The sequence below is a fragment of the Crinia signifera genome, chromosome 19 (genome assembly GCF_055691185.1).
Source record: "Crinia signifera chromosome 19, ASM5569118v1, whole genome shotgun sequence".
NCBI classification, from domain to species: Eukaryota; Metazoa; Chordata; class Amphibia; order Anura; family Myobatrachidae; genus Crinia; species Crinia signifera.
Window position 1 is genome coordinate 132,897,968 of NC_139226.1, and position 17,239 is coordinate 132,915,206.

The 17,239-nt window shown below is 44.3% G+C and overlaps 1 protein-coding gene across 1 annotated transcript in view; it reads left to right on the forward strand.

Annotated features, from left to right (window-relative positions):
• VWA1 (von Willebrand factor A domain containing 1) overlaps positions 1 to 17,239 on the forward strand; it is a 124,803-nt gene that overhangs the window by 75,625 nt on the left and 31,939 nt on the right. The window contains exons 3-5 of the mRNA XM_083163389.1: positions 11,116 to 11,394; positions 15,344 to 15,619; positions 16,512 to 16,784. Coding sequence (XP_083019515.1) covers positions 11,116 to 11,394; positions 15,344 to 15,619; positions 16,512 to 16,784 — 828 coding nt within the window. The remainder of the gene's footprint in view (positions 1 to 11,115; positions 11,395 to 15,343; positions 15,620 to 16,511; positions 16,785 to 17,239) is intronic.

Consider the following 17,239-nt stretch of genomic DNA (forward strand, 5'->3'; position numbering starts at 1 on the left):
CAGTACTTGGAGCTGACAGTGCTGCCTCCTCCATACTGTGAACGGGACACGGGTCGCTCGACCCAGGCACCCGTTTACACTGCACTTGACACGGGTCATAGCCGTGTTCAACCCTGGTCATTACCAGGGTTGAACACTCGTGTTGCTCGACCCGTGGTGGCCTTTTCAGACCGCACCGTGACCCGTGTTTAGGCCACGCGAACACGGCAATAAGCCGTGTTCGGAGTGCGGTCTGAAAGCGGTATCAGCAGCAGCCGCCAGAGCGTGGGACGGCTGCAGCAGGACAATTTGTAAGAGAAATTTTTACATATTGCCCCCCAAAGGATTTTTTTACATACATACATACATACATACATACATGCTTAGATACATACATACATACACACATACTACATGCATGCATACATACATACATACATACTACATACATACTTCATACATACATACATACAAACATGCATGCTTACATATATACATACTACATACATACATACATACATACATACTGCATACACACATATATACATACATACATGCATACATACATACATACATACATACATACATACATACATACTACATGCATACATACATACATGCATGCATACTACATACATACTACATGCATACATACTACACACATACATGCTTACATACATACATACATGCATACTGCATGCATACATACATACATACATACATACATACATACACACACACATACTACATACATACATACATACTACATGCATACATACTACACACATACATGCTTACATACATGCATACTGCATACATACATACATACATACTACATACATGCACACATACATACATACTTACATACTACATGCATGCATACATACATACATACATACTACATGCATGCATACATACATACATACATACATACAACATGCATACATACATACTACATACATACATACATACTGCATACATACTACATACATACATACATACGTACCTACATACATACTACATACATACATACATACATACATACATACATACATACATACATACATACATACATACATACTATATACATAAACAGAGTAACCTCTTTATCATTTATTGGCTTCTAATTGTTCTGTAGTAACATATATTAATTCTTATGGTCAGCATAATGATGGCAAATTGAAAGCTGACTGAACCTGAAAAGATTAGGTGCCAGCAAGAATTATTCCAGCAGCAAATATTCAGGGCCGTGGGAACCTGGGATTTGTCTAGATTTTATCACACTAGAAGTATCCAACACATTTCAGAGAGAGACCGCACACAGCAAGGTTTTAGTCTTTGTGTTTACTAGCTGGGACCCGCTTTGTAAGGAGATAGTGTACTCACATTTATTACTACGGACCATGGGAAAAAATGACTAAGAACGGCCATATACTGTACGGGTGATCCCCAGACGAACGGAGAATATGGCACATTTACAAAACTGCTGTATTCTCCTCATTTGTATTTTATTGTATTGTATTTTCTCAGTTTTTGTTTTTTCCCATGTCGTAGCCGTTATTATTTGGGTGTCGAAAATACAGCAGCCAAATACATTGTAATGATCTGTCAGACCCGTGCAATACTGTGCAGTGTAAAAAAACAAAAGAAGAGAATAAATTATTTAAAAAACTCCCCCGCCCAGCTATAACCAGCCCCGGGCTCACTAAACCGGTCCTTGTTTTAGAAATTCACGGGGACAAAAAAGTGGGGACCCCGTATTTCTGTAACCAGCACCAGGCTCATGAGCCAGGCATGACAACTAGCACCGGGCTCAAACAGTCAGCAGGCTAATGCTACAACCAAGGAAAACTTTTTATACAAGTTCCCCCGGCTAAAGCCTTAACCCCTGACTGGTCAGCCCGGTCCGGGAATCTGGGGAAGTGGGGAGCCTCCTCATGGCTACTACCTGCCCGGGCTGAAGCCCAGGGCTGTCCGCGGTGCCCCTGGGCTTGGGGGAGAGCCGGGGGGCCCGGAGGGTGAATAGCCAGTATCTGCCCCACTTCCCCTCCGACACCGGCCAGCTGAGGGACAGAGGCATCTGCCGCTCGGAGGTGGCCCTGCCCTGCTACTCCAGTCTGCCCGAAAGGAACAAGAGGTACTTGGGGGCGGGTAGGGAGATGCCCAGAAGTACCACTTTCACTGTATTGCTTTCACAACGCAAACCTGCTTTAGACCAGGTATTTACATGCGGTGTGAAAGGGGTTGAACTTGCTCTGACCCGTTTTAAAAAACGTTTTTAAATACCTGGTCTAAGCAGGTTTTGCGGTGTGAAAGCAGCATAATTGTCTATCTATTACTAAATTTACCTTCTTCAGGTAACATAGATGGATGGCACCTGCGAACCTTGATTAAGACAGAATTGCATCTTCTCCTATGTCATTTATTTATTAACAGTTTCTTATACAGCGCATATATATACATTATACAGTTCCTCTGTGTTTTACAATTGGAAATATGGATAAAACAAACTGGATAGTTACAAAAGTGCCATTTAATTGTGTCTAGGCCAGCCATGTCCAAGTTATGAAACTACATGTCCCAGCATGCCTTGCCACAGTTGTGCTATTAGGGAATGCTAAAACTGTGGCAAGGCATGCTGGGATGTGTAGTTTCACAACAGCTGAAGGGCCACAGTTTGGACATGCCTGATCTAGGCTATTCCAGTTTCCTACACACCATAATGTCTCCCTTTGTGAATAGAGGCAAAAAGAAAACATATTTAAAAGATCTATTTTCCTTTACTTGTTTTTTAAATATTTTTGATTTATTTTTACTTTCTGACATGTAGATCATTAAGATCACATGGAAAATGAATGTCCTCAGGGCAAAGTTCCATAACCAGTTAAGCTTTATTCACAGAAGTAAATGAAGACATCTAGAAAAACTGGACTGTGGGTTGTAGTGATAATGTTCTCTTTCCTTAGGGAAGAACAATCTAACTTGCAAATGATTCTCTTGACTAATACATAATCCACATACCGCACAAACAAGTGACAAACCATAATTTGCAAATGTGTTCTATTTAATGGTTTTAGGGCCCTTGCCAGAGGTGTAACTAGAACTTTGTGGGCCCCATAGCAAAATCTTGGAAAGGGCCCCCCCCACACACACACACACACACACAGAGAGCAAAGCAGAGATATTAGGTATCACGAGGGAGATTAAGGGGGGATTCATTGACATCCGCAGCCCCAGTCCGCCGCACATCGCCGATTACCGCATAGATCATTTTTGCATATGCACTAAAATATGCGATAATTATTGCAAAAGACAGCACTGTGCTGCCCGGACTCAGGTGAGGGGGGTGGCGTGCATCGTTGCGGTGCAGCGTTGGTCAGTGCAGGGCAGCGGGGGTTGCAATAAGAAGCCCATAGGCTTCTATGGGGTATCGCCTGGTTTTGTACCTCACTAAGTCCCCCCTCCCCCACTGTGTGCCTCACTAAGTCCCCTCTCCCCCACTATGTACCTCACTAAGCCCCCCTCCCCCACCGTGTACCTGGATAACCTCTCCACCACTGTGTACCTCAGTAAGCCTCAGGCTCAGCAGGCTCTCATCATTGGTGGCGCTGTGCCCTGGCAGGTGCTCGGGCAGCTCCTGGTCTGCGGCGCCGAGCTCTCCTCAGAGGATGCACTCGGTTTAGAAGGTTCTCCTTGTCTACGGCACTGTGCTCTCTGATGGACTCTGCCCTGGCAGTCTCTCCTCATCGGCGGCCGCTTAGCCCTGGCAGTCTCTCCTTGTAGACTGCGCTGTTAGGATGGGCTGTACCCCGGCAGACTCAGTCTCTTCATCAGCGCTGGTTCTCCTGGTCTTACATGCTGGCGACAGGTGATGTGGGAAGCATAGGGGAGGAATCGGGGGCCAGATCCGCTGATGGGGAGGGGGGGGGGGGCGTGTCGCAATTACTTGTGAAGCAGATCAATGTTTAAAAAAAAAAGTAATGGAAAAAACTTCTGGAGGCTGCAGGGGATAGCTGCTGAATCTTCGGGCCCCCCAAGCCGCCGGGCCCCATAGCAGCTACATCCCCTTCACCCTCTATAGTTATGCAACTGGCTCTTGTTGTGATTATGGCCTCAACTCCGAATCATGTCTATGAAATAAAAGTCAGTCTAAACGGAGCTGGCGCTGATTTCATGTGGTCAGCTGCCCACCCCTGGCAGTCATCAGGCCGCCTGCGTTTATGTCGGCACCCATAAACCGCTGGGCAGTCCCCTGCTCTGGCCCTTGCCCTCCCCTACCTGTGGGAATGCTTTGACGACTAGCTGAAGGTGTTCACACAGCCCTGCACATGCCCATAACCGCCCATCTGCATGCGCAGAGGTTCACTATCGGTCCTCACAGCGAATACGCCGGGAACCAATCCAATGTGAATTTGCCCTTTGCCTTCAAAACAGCATAAATTCTTCTAGGTACACTTGCACACAATCAGGGATTTTGTAGGATTATAATCATGTGTATGATTAACCAATTAAAGCGCGACGGAATCTGCTGCGCTATAAAAGAAACTGTAAATAAATAAAGTTATACCAGACAGATGACAATGATCAGCATTTTCATATGTTGATTAAAACACAGCCATAAACTGAAACAAAAACAGCTGTGTAGGCAGGGCCACCGAGACGTATGCCGGGCCCCGGTAAAGTCGAGGGGGGTGTTCAGCAGCAGCACACACCTACAGTTGTCCGTGAGACGCCCATGCGGAGCCTGCCGTCAGCACACACATGCTCTGAGGCAAAGATTTCAAAACAAACTGTGTTTTGTGCTGTTAAGCTTTTGAAGAACAGCAAAGAAACAGGCAATGTTAATGCAGTGGTCGGGCAAGTAAACTTGTGCATCGGATGAAGGACATGTAATGCTTACTTCCCTTCTAAATTGAAAGTTGCCCAGCAGTGCCATCCTCTTAGAACTGGCAGAAACCAGTGGGACCCAGGTACCCCCATCTACTGTTTGGCGACATCTGGTTATAAAACCATAGGATCTGGGGTGCAGAAAAAATGGTGACAGGTGCTCTAGTCAAAATTTTGAAATATGTGATTGTAACAGAAGGCAGCTTGGTAACTGAACCAGCGGTGGAACTACCATTGGTGCAGCAGGTGCGGTGCATCAGGGCCCCTGAGGACTAAAGGGCCCGCTACCGGTCATCCACTGTATTTCCCTAACAGTCTCTGCACCCCCCCCCCCCCGTGTCTCCCATTCACCCTCTGCCTTTACCTCTCACTCACTGCCATGTTGCATCCCTCTTACCAACTGCCACCTGGGTTTGGGTGGAGGAGGGGGCCTACAATCACAAGTTCTGCTATTGCACCGAAGGGTTGGGGATTGGTACAGTAATAAGCGTCTCCAGGCTCTACATTTGTTCGAATCAATGTGCAAATGGTTGTGTATGGCTAGAAATGTATTTCCAGCTGAGCAAATCTGTCCAAAACCCATTGTAACAGCCTCACCATCAACTTACTCAGAGGTGCAATGGAAAAAGGCAATGTCTGGCCTGGAGCTGACGTCACACACCCTCCCCTAAGATGCTCAGGCACACCTAGCATTTTCCCGGACACTCCCAGCATTTTCCCGGACACTCCCAGCGTTTTCCCAGACACATCTGTGTATTTCTTAGCATTCCCACTAAATGGCAGGTATTCAATGCCCTAATTTGTCCTGTGCAGCGAATGCTGTTTTGGATTCGCTGCACAATAGCCGGGTTCCGGAGGGCTGGTATATTCGGGGGACGGTGGCAGGCTGGGAGGTGGAAGCCTCCCTGCCTGCACCCGGACACTGTGGGGGTGAAGGAGGGCTGGCAGGGAACTGGGATAGTAGCCGCTGCACTCACTGGTCCCAATCCTGCATATGTAATGGGACCAGAGTGCAGTGAATATATGAATATTAATGAGCGGCTCCCGGCCCCCTGCTGGCGAATGTGTAAAAAAAATAGTTTAAATTTTTTTTATATATATATTCATGTGTAAAAAAATGAGAAAAAAAATCTGATTTTTTGACACCCTAAAAAAAACAAAACGTTATTTTAAAAGATCACATTCCAGTTCACCTAAAAAAAGATGGACGAATGCAAAACAGTGAAACATGGCGAAGATCACTGGAGAAATCAGTTCTCCATTTGAGCATTGAATACACTCTCATCGAATTTGACTAAAAACCCCATTGAAAACCACCGTCGAATTGCGGCGAATCGCACACGGCGAATCTACAGATATTCACTGTTCATTTTCAGCGAATTGTCTCCATTGAATAGGGCGAATTGTTTTTTAAGAGAGAAGCTTTGCCGTTACCCCGACGAATTGCCAGATTCGCTGTAAAATACGGCGAATCTGAGGCATTTAATACTGGCCAATGTCTGCTTTCCACCCCCAGATGCCAACTTCCTTTTAATCACCTTATAAAGGGCTTGGCAATAAAAAAAAGTAGCAGGATTTCATCACAGGACGGCCTCATGTATCAACAACTGCCCGTCCTGCGATTATACCAAAACTTTTTCACAGTAGTGTATATTACATTTATATAGTATGACATCATGAATAGATTAAACCTGAAGATGGAGTTGAAAATCATTTGTAGTTTTAGTGAACTGCTTTGTGGTATATAGACACATCATTTCAAATGTCAAACAATACAATTTTATAATATAAAAATAAACCTAATGAAAAGCTTGAGGCATTGCAATAATACCCTGACACAATGCAATTTCCCTTTGCAGATTCTGTTGGTTTTTTGGGTGCTTGTTTTGTTTGAGCTTTTTGTATTATATATATATTTTTAGACCAAATCTAATAGTACAAATCTAATTGACTCAATATCATGGAGAAAAGGTTTGTGCTTTATTTGTAAAGAGCTGATTTATCAGCCCCCAAGTAATTGGTAAATCTTAACAAAATATTTAGACGTTGATGTGAAACTAAAATCAATACTGCCATCTTGTGTCCAGTATAAGGTAATGCAGAGCTTTTCAACATAAAATAATTTCAAGGAGCACTACTGCTGAGCCAGTGCATGCTTACAAACATCACAGTCTCTGGGAACCTTGTAGTGCTACAGTCTCATCATTGTATGTTTACTGAATATGGTGATATTATTTTGGAGAACACCAGGTTTATGTGTGCCTTATTTGTGTGATTTGAGCACAGAAAAACTTGAGAAGAATGAATGGATTGCAGTAGGGCCCTTCCGTGCTTTTCTTTCCTTATTGTAGAGTCTTGAGAATTTGTCCTATAGTGATGTGATAAGCAAGGTGTAGTAGGAGTCCCGGCAAGTGGACGGTGTGGCTCTTTTTTGCTGAGTACTAAAGGACTTGTACTGCACCTTCTCTAGTGGAGACCGGAGCCCCAACTCCAACCACATTGCATGAGAGTGAGCCCCCGAATCATAAAACAGAAGGTAATCACACTTACCTCTTCTTCAAGGTCCTTTTACTCCAGTCCAAGGCAAAATTGGAATGGACATATTGGGGCATATTCCTGCATCGGGAATAGGCGGATCAAGTTCCTACAGTTCGTACTTTTCCGTCAGCTCGACATGCAGCTTGTCTTCTGCCAGGTTGTCTCTCTGCTTATTCAGCATAAATCCTGGGTGGAACACTAATGGCATGTTCATTCCGCCTCCCGCTTCGACAGTGACACTCCTCACGGTGCACTTACACCGTGGGGACCTGGCCTGCAGTGAATATTAATGAGCAGGTCACCAAGCCCTTGTACGCAATATACACTTTATTTAAATACAGGCTTTGAATTATTTATCAAGTCTCCGAGTGCCACTGTATCTATGCAATTATGTATGTATATATATATATATATATATATATATATATAAAACAGGTGAAGGTGCGGCACTCCGGAGCAATACTCCAATAAAGTCAGACGACAAAGGACTGTTAGGACAACGTTTCAGTTGTATTTAACCAACTTTTTTCAAGTCATACATATAAAACATACAGCGAGTACATACCTTAAATACTACTAGCAATCACCCGTGCAAAGTGAAGCTGCGGCAGAGAGGGCGGGACAATCCCCCGGCCTCGTCGCCGTGCAGTGACGTCATCACGTGGCAGACGCGATGCAATGACAAATGAACCATCACCATGACAACAGACAAGCATCTGGAGGAGGAAAACAGAAGTACTGATTACCAGCAAATACAAACATGAATGCGAACATGCGCTAACAGTACCACAATGCAAGTGTAATGTACAATGTATCGCATGTATCATAAGTATCATAAACACAATGAATTGCTTCGGAGTGCCGCACCTTCACCTGTTTTATTTCGCTTCTTCGTGAGGGCACCGGACCCAGTTACCCACTGGTTATTGGGAGTGCCGGACCTTGGACTATTATATATATATATATATATATATATATATATATACATATATATATATATATATATGTGGGGCGATTTGCTGGCACACTTCCAATCTGTTTCAGCTGCCTTGGTGCCGGCTCAGAGTGAGATAATATAGGAATGCTTTGAGTGGCCGCACCCATGGGACTCCGCTCACTGGACAAAATAACACGCAGGAGCCATGTCTTACAGCAACGTTTCCGGAAGATTTATTATCCCGTCCTCAGGCTTCAACAAAGTATAACATACCGTATGTTATACTTTGTTGAAGCCTGAGGATGGGATAATAAATCTTCCCGAAACGTTGCTGTAAGACACGGCTCCTGCGTGTTATTTTGTCCAGTGAGCGGAGTCCCATGGGTGCGGCCACTCAAAGCATTTATATATATATATATATATATATATATATATATATATATATATATAGAAATTTGATTGATGCGGCACTCCACTGACACAATAACCGTAGACAAACCGGTGCCCGCCGACAGGTGTATCCGAGGATACTTGTAGATAGCGTGTGGTGCGCAGCGGCACTCGAATAAATGAAACAGACTGCAGGGATTATCCCAAGATATATATATACAGTATAGAGAGAGAGAGAGAGAGAGAGAAATTCAAATAAAATTGTAATGCTTTGTACACTAGTCCCGACCGAAAAAAAAAACATGTCTACTTCACATTGTTTAGAACCTGACTTAAAACCGTAGAATCCATTTAGACAGTCTGACACTGAATAGGCTAAATCAGATTAACATTACAAAGTTTAGACAATTAGACAATTAGACAAAAAAGTCTAAATATTCGACTTTGACAGATGAGGCAAACGAAATGGGTTGACAGTCGGAATGCTTTAGACTGGCGAGAAAAAATGACCTTGAATAGGCTAAATCAATTTGACTTTTTTTTTAACCGCAAAATATGCTGTTTCCACCAAAACAGACCTAGCGACCAACAATGTATACCCCTCCATTGACTAATGGGTTAATACTTATTAAGCAAATTAATATTGAAATTGCACCTACTATTAGTATATTCTTAAGTCAATGCATGTATTATTTTTTTCTGTAATTTTAATAAAATTATGAAGTCAATCCAATCGATTTATTTTATATTATTTCTATTTGATCAGTGCTGCTTCTATTTCATCTGTTTTGGTTTCCCATGCAGCTGGTGTTGGTGCACCTCAATCTGAACCCTCTGTAGGGAACAGTATTCCTTACCTAGTTTTACATGTGCAAGTCTGCTCACAGTCAGGAATTTAATGCGGAATGATTGACAGGGGTGTGGCCCTGCAGAAAAAGACTATATCACACCCCAAAGGACAACATGGGGAGGGGGGTGGGGACATTTCTCACTACCGTCATTCAACCCAAATACTGTAATGCGTTTAAAAGATTTGCACAATGAACCATTGATTTAATAAGATTCTGAAATGAACAGACAGCCTGTGTTCTCTGACAAGCTGCTCATCACGCGAGTGGGCAGAAGCGATGGACACACACCACAACTTCTCCTTTCAGGGACAGGGTTCAGCACAGCATTGGCAACCTGCAGAGTCTGGGCATGGAAATCAGGGCAGACAACCTTGGGTGCGACCCCCAGCCCCTCAGGAGAAAGTGCGGTGAGACTGGAGTCAGCGCATGTCCACAATCCCATTGAAGATCTACAAATGTGACTACAGATGCCCCCAGCCCTGATATCTGGACAGTGTGCCATGCAGCACCACATGCCGCCACAGGGCACCACCCTGGTCAGGTGATCCTAGATGACGGTTACTATCGCAATCACACTCCACTTCATGATAATCCCAGACTAATAATGTGATGGCCAAACATGGAGCCATGGCCAGCGCGAATATGGGCAGGTGGCAAGGAGGTCGCGGGTCATGGACTCACTGGCAGCCAGGCGGCAATAAGCAGTGCCAGACCAGTCATCGGATGAGCCAAGCAGGCGTAGCATCCAGTGCTGTAGAAAAGCACTGGGGTCATGTATATGCTCTCAGCTGTAGTCATGTACACAGAGAAACATGGCACTAACATCGCTAATGCCACATTCAGTCTGCGTGACCATAGAGGTGTATATACACGTGCTGGAAACAATGGCCATAGACCTATGTACTCAAGCATTTGTTGTTCCTTATTTTTTGCATTAAGGATGCAAATATGTACACAATTGCGAATGAGTTGCGATAGCTCCAATTGGTGTTGAATTTCGGTGTCTGGTCTGGGTTGCAGCTTTATTTGCTAACATTAGCTCTGTATCTTTAAAATCCGCATTTGCATTAGCGTACAACTCTAAATCCGTCCCCATACCTGGAGGTGCAATTATGTAATGATACTGATAATTATTGTCTATCTGGATTATCAGCAACCAATCAGAGATTTGATTTCACTGCCTCACCTGCACAGTAGACAAAGAAAAATGTAGGTGCACTGCTGGATGCTAGGATTGTATTGAAGAATTGATGCTTACAGACTCTTTATTCTTTGTATTTTAAAAATACTTGTGAATTAGAAAATGAAGTCATTATTTGGGATGTACCGAGCATTTCCCCACACATTCCAATGATATTTATTGCATCTGTACTAAGATATGCAATTAGCAATGCAAGGACAGCTCTCCTGATAAGAGATGCCCTTTGCGATGGCCCCTGGACTTTTGGTTTTGTGACCCAGGAGTCCATGTGAGTCCCCCAAATCGTAAAGTATTTAGCGTATACTATAATTGCCATTTTTTTGTCTTTGCAGAGTTGATCAAAGCAAAACGACTGCAGGCACTGGATATAACACGTACAAGCGTTCGGCTGATCTGGCCAAGGTTGCTATCCAGAGATACGGGACATTACGTTTTGGAATACGCACCTCTATCCAATCCAAGGATGAAGATGCAGCACACCTTGCTGGGAGATGAAACCAGTATTGTCCTCAGGGACTTGACTTCAAATACCACCTATCAGGTTACACTAATTCCTGAATCTAATATTGACTATGTCCATCCTCAGACCATCAACGTCTCTACCCTTCAAGGTAAATACATCTTGTAACATATTTAATTGTATTCAAAATGGTTTATTGTGTTACCAGGATTTTCAGGGCAATGGTGTTTTTGATAGATTATAAGAAAGTTATGATAAGAGTTTTTTTTTTTTTTTTATTAATAGTCGTTTAGAGAAATGATCCAATGAGAGAGATGTAAATTGCCCAATGCAAATAATCCGCTTAAAACTGTCATTTCAAAGAACTGATTATTTCCTTTGGGCAAAAGGCAGCTGAACCACTTTGTCTCTCTCCAAGGTTGAGATGTACTAAGCTTTGATAAGTGATACAATGGAGAGTGATAAACCACGAACCAATCAGCTCCTTCCTGTCATTTTTCAAACACAGCCTGTAACATGACAGGTAGGAGCTGATTGGCTGGCTGTTTATCACTCTCCATTTTATCACTTTTAAAGCTTTGTACATCTGGCCCCAAGACTTGATACACTTCCCCTATAATCAGTGGCAGTTTTTACTTATGGGTTGCAGGACTGCAGCCCCCCCAGGTAATATCCGCCAATGTGTTAGGCCAAAGTGAAGCCAACTGCAGTATGTGAGACTTGTACTGGCTTCACTGTGACTGCGGTGACTTCCTATTGGACCTGCCAGTCACCTGCAGTAAGGCAAACTAATGGGGAGGTGTTCCCTCCCTCTGGGACTGCCATTCCGAGCTGCTATAGGCAGAGAGCTGGCTTCTTATAGGAAGCCATTCCCTGCCTTGCTGTGCAGCCCAATTTGGCTTCGATGGGCTGCAGCCGATGCAGCCCATCGAAGCCGTGGGTATGCGCATTCGCAGTACCGTTGTCCCTGATACTGCGTATTCGCGAGTCCAGGCACCTGTCATCTGCACTGTACAGGTGTCAGGATCATGACAGGGAGCAGTGGTGGGCGGCAGCGGGGTTGTCGGCAGCAAGGTCAGCGTCAGCCCCTTTCATTCAATGAGGTAGGAACCACCGCTGCCTATAAGGGTTAGATAGAAGCAATAATCTTATGGGGTGAAGATTAATTCACTTTAAAAATAAAGAAAAAGATTTTCTGCCATGTGCTCCAATGTAGTAGTACAGGATGGAGCTTGTAATAAGGGCCTGATTCAGTTTGGCTCTCTAAGCAGCAAAAAATCGCTGATTACCGAGCGCTGAAACACCACATCATGACCATCGAATGATTTCTCCTGCCATCAGAAAAAATAGTCACTCTGACATCAGCTGCCGGCCGCTGGCATCGGCACGCCTGCGTTCCCATGGGAATGCCCAGCCCCCACCATCTGTCAGAAGGGGCGCGCGCGCACCCAGTTCCGACGGAGCACCCTGCCTGTCCCCGCCTAGCGCCCCCCCTCCACCCACCCCCAACACTGCCCATGTCCCTGATGCGAAGACTGGCAGGGTCCCACCGCCCAGCCACCGACTGACTGGGACACACGTGCATCCCAGTCTAATAGGGTCCCTCTCCGCCAGCGCTCTCCAGCTGGGACGTTCCGGTGAGCGCAGGCAATGAAAGAGAGGGGCTCCGTCTCCATCCCCCGACATAGGTCGGTATGGACACCATCCATGTGTACCGCACCCCCTGGCATGGCTCGCTACACTCACCATACTTCTGGCACGGTGCCTCGCTGCGCTGGGCACACTATTATATTCTCCCACCACGGATAGTAGGGTATGGAATACCACCTGTCGAAATATGTTGGCTCAAAGTAAAATAAACAAAAACCTAATTTCGAGCTAATGACTGTCAACACACACACACAGACCTCTGTCACTTAACACACACACATACACACCTCTGTCACTTAACACACACACATACACACCTCTGTCACTTAACACACACACATACACACCTCTGTCACTTAACACACACATACACACCTCTGTCACTTAACACACACACATACACACCTCTGTCACTTACACACACACACACACACACCTCTGTCACTTACACACACACACATACACACCTCTGTCACTTAACACACACACATACACACCTCTGTCACTTAACACACACATACAGACCTCTGTCACTTACACACACACATACACACCTCTGTCACTTACACACACACACCTCTGTCACTTACACACACACATACACACCTCTGTCACTTACACACACACACCTCTGTCACTTACACACACACACCTCTGTCACTTAACACACACATACACACCTCTGTCACTTACACACACACCTCTGTCACTTACACACACACACACATACACACCTCTGTCACTTACACACACACACACACACACACACACACACACACACACACACACACACACTTCTGTCACTTAACACACACACACACACACACACATACAGACCTCTGTCACTTACACACACACACCTCTGTCACTTAACACACACATACACACCTCTGTCACTTACACACACACCTCTGTCACTTACACACACACGCATACAGACCTCTGTCACTTAACACACACATACACACCTCTGTCACTTAACACACACATACACACCTCTGTCACTTAACACACACATACACACCTCTGTCTCTTACACACACACACACACACACACCTCTGTCAACATAAAAAAACACACATTTCTGTCACTAAGCACACACACACACACGCACACACACATACATACTGTATACAGCTCTGTCACTTAAAAAATAAACACACACCTTTTGTTACTTAAAACATCCATTTACATAAACACAGGATGCTGTCAATATGTATTAAAATGCTTCTCGTCACCCCTCACCCTAGACCAGCACAGCACAGTTTAGCGCAGCCTCTCCCTAGACCAGCACAGCACAGTTTAGCGCAGCCTGACCCTAGCCCAGCACAGCACAGTTTAGCGCAGCCTCACCCTAGACCAGCACAGCACAGTATAGCACAGCCTGACCCTAGACCAGCACAGCACAGTTTAGCGCAGCCTCACCCTAGACCAGCACAGCACAGTTTAGCGCAGCCTCACCCTAGACCAGCACAGTTTAGCGCAGCCTCACCCTAGACCATCACAGCACAGTTTAGCGCAGCCTGACCCTAGACCAGCACAGCACAGTTTGGCGCAGCCTCACCCTAGACCAGCACAGCACAATTTAGCGCAGCCTCTCCCTAGACCAGCACAGTTTAGCGCAGCCTGATCCTAGACCAGCACAGCACAGTTTAGCGTAGGCACTGGTTACCGGTGGATATTGGCGAGGAGGGGAATGCTTCATCTGGCCGGCTTTTTTAAAAATCTTGGGAAATGCCTAGAACCTGCCGCCCAGGCCGGCTCTGTGAATTGACCCCTCTGTTAAGGTTGCGGATGGCGGACCAGTCACTAGAGCCCCGCAGTGTTGGAGCAATAGTGGATGCTGTTGAAGCTCTACTCACCCCTTCGGGACAGGAGCCCATCGGTGTTGACCTAATGACCCTGTTGACCTAAACCCATGTCAACCTTCAGTGGTCAACCCAATACATGACGACCGTCGGTTTGTTGACCTAACAATTGTACACCAATCAATAACTCCCCTCCCTGCACTCACTCCCCCCCTCCCGTCACTGAAGAGATGCTGTGTGCATCACCGTGCGCATCTGCAGAGCAGAGTAGCGATGATCAAAATTTTACATGAGTTTTCACTTTTTTTGTTGTCTATGTCGAAATAAGTCATCAGGGACATTGTCTTTGTGTACCACGTCCCCTCGCTAAGGTAAAGTATGAACAAAAAAATATGAAAAACTCATGTCAGCCTTCTGTCAACCATAAGTGGTGGACCCAGTGACTGTTGACCTAATGAGATTGGATACCAACTTTTCCCACCCATGGGACGCTGCAGGACACGGGTGGGGACAGCAGAAGGCAAGCTGTTCCAATGGGGCACCACTATAAAGAAGGATGTATTGTGTCCATTGTCCATCAGGCAGGAGGTGACCAGCCTCTTAGTCCAAATGGTTATGCAAGACTCACTTTCCATTTCCAGATCTAAAGGAAGAAAGAAGTCTGGAGGCTTTGGATATAACAACGACAGGTTTTCAGCTGACTTGGTCGAGGCTGTCTGGAGATACAGGGAATTATGTTTTGGAGTACGCACCGGTATCTGATCCAACAGGAAAGTTACTGAAGACGTTGTCTGGAGATAAAACAAGTGTGGTACTCGGTGCTTTAACTCCGAACACCACCTACCAGGTCATACTTCTCTCTGACTCCAATGATCCATATGTCACACCTCAAACCATTCAGGTTTCCACCCTCCCAGGTAAGATCCGTTGTTACATAGTTACACAGTAGTTAAGGCTGAATAAAGATGTGCGTCCATCAAGTTCAACCTTTTGGTTAGAGTGTATGATCTATTTGTTATATCCCTATATATAAATTGAGTATTCTGATTTCATTTTGGACAAAATATGATTTTTGTTTGTACCCCTGGATGTTTTGTACCCAATCGATGTGTGTCCAATCTTATTTTAAATTAATTTATTGTCTCAGCCGACACCACCTCTCCTGGAAGAGAGTTCCACAATTTAAATGCCCTGACAGTACAACATTAATTCTAAGGGTACAAAATCTTCTCACCTGTAGTCTGAACGCATGCCCACGTGTCCTAGCTTCCTTCCTCAAAACAAAAAGGTTGCTTGAAAGATCTTTAAATTGGCCCCTGATATATGTGCACACCTTAAACATGTTTCCCCAATAATGTTGTTTAATGTTTCATTACTGTGTGTTTTTTGTGTGTGAGTGGGGGTTGAAATTGTTTTTTTTTTTTTTGCAATAAGTGTTTATTAGAATTTTTCATAATAAAATATAATAATAATATAGCCAGGCATTAGAGAGGGACTCAAAAACAGTTATTAGACTTGTACAAATCAGACAAAATTGTTTTAGTTTTTATTTACTGTTTACAGTATCAAATTAAAGTTTGTATAAAAGAAGGTGTTTAAGTGGGATTGGAGCATAAATCATAACCCCAGATAACGGGGTTTTTACCGCATTTTTAGTTTAGAAAATCTCCCCCGTAGTGTGTAATCTAGTTCAATAATTTGTAAACACTTAATTTAGTGGTCCCAACTGCTGAGCCATAGTAACATATAAACATATTTTTTACCAAACTTTCCAGTTTAAGCTTAATATCCTCTATCACTATCTCACAGATCTATTCCAAGCAAGAAATCTGCAGGTTTTGAATATTACGGCAACAAGTTTTAATGTAACCTGGTTAAAGGTAACAGGAGATACCGGGCGCTACTTCCTGGATTACGCTCCAGTATCAGATCCAAGGAGAAAGCTAAGGAAGACTTTTTATGGCGATCAGAGTAATGGGATTAGCGGTTTGGCACCAAATACCGAATATCAGGTCACATTTACCCCGGAATCCAATTTGCAATCTATACAGTCACAGACCATACAGGTCTCCACTCTACCAGGTAAACTGCATATCCTTTACTTGTACTTGATACAATACTATCATGCCCCTTTCAGACCGCACTTTTTACCCATTATTTTGACGGTTTTTTTACCGTTTTAACACGGTAATTTGTGCAGTCTGAAAGGTGCAGAGTGAATTTACTGGTTCTATTGAACTGGTATTTCTAAACGGTAATAAAGCAGGGTCCTACCCGTTTCAGACCCGTTTTTTTTTCATCCACTGTTTTCTATGGGTTAAAACGGGTTCGGTGTTGTGAAGGAACAAAAACTGCACTGAAATACCGTTTAACGACATGCAGTGTGAAAGGGGTTTTAGCTGGCAGGCCCGTTTTTAGAAATATTTTAAAATACCTGGTCAAAGCCAGTTTTGCGGTCTGAAAGCAGCATCAGTAACTTATTTTTTCCATAGGGATTTAACCCTGCAGGACATAACAAAACTCCCAAATTAATATTT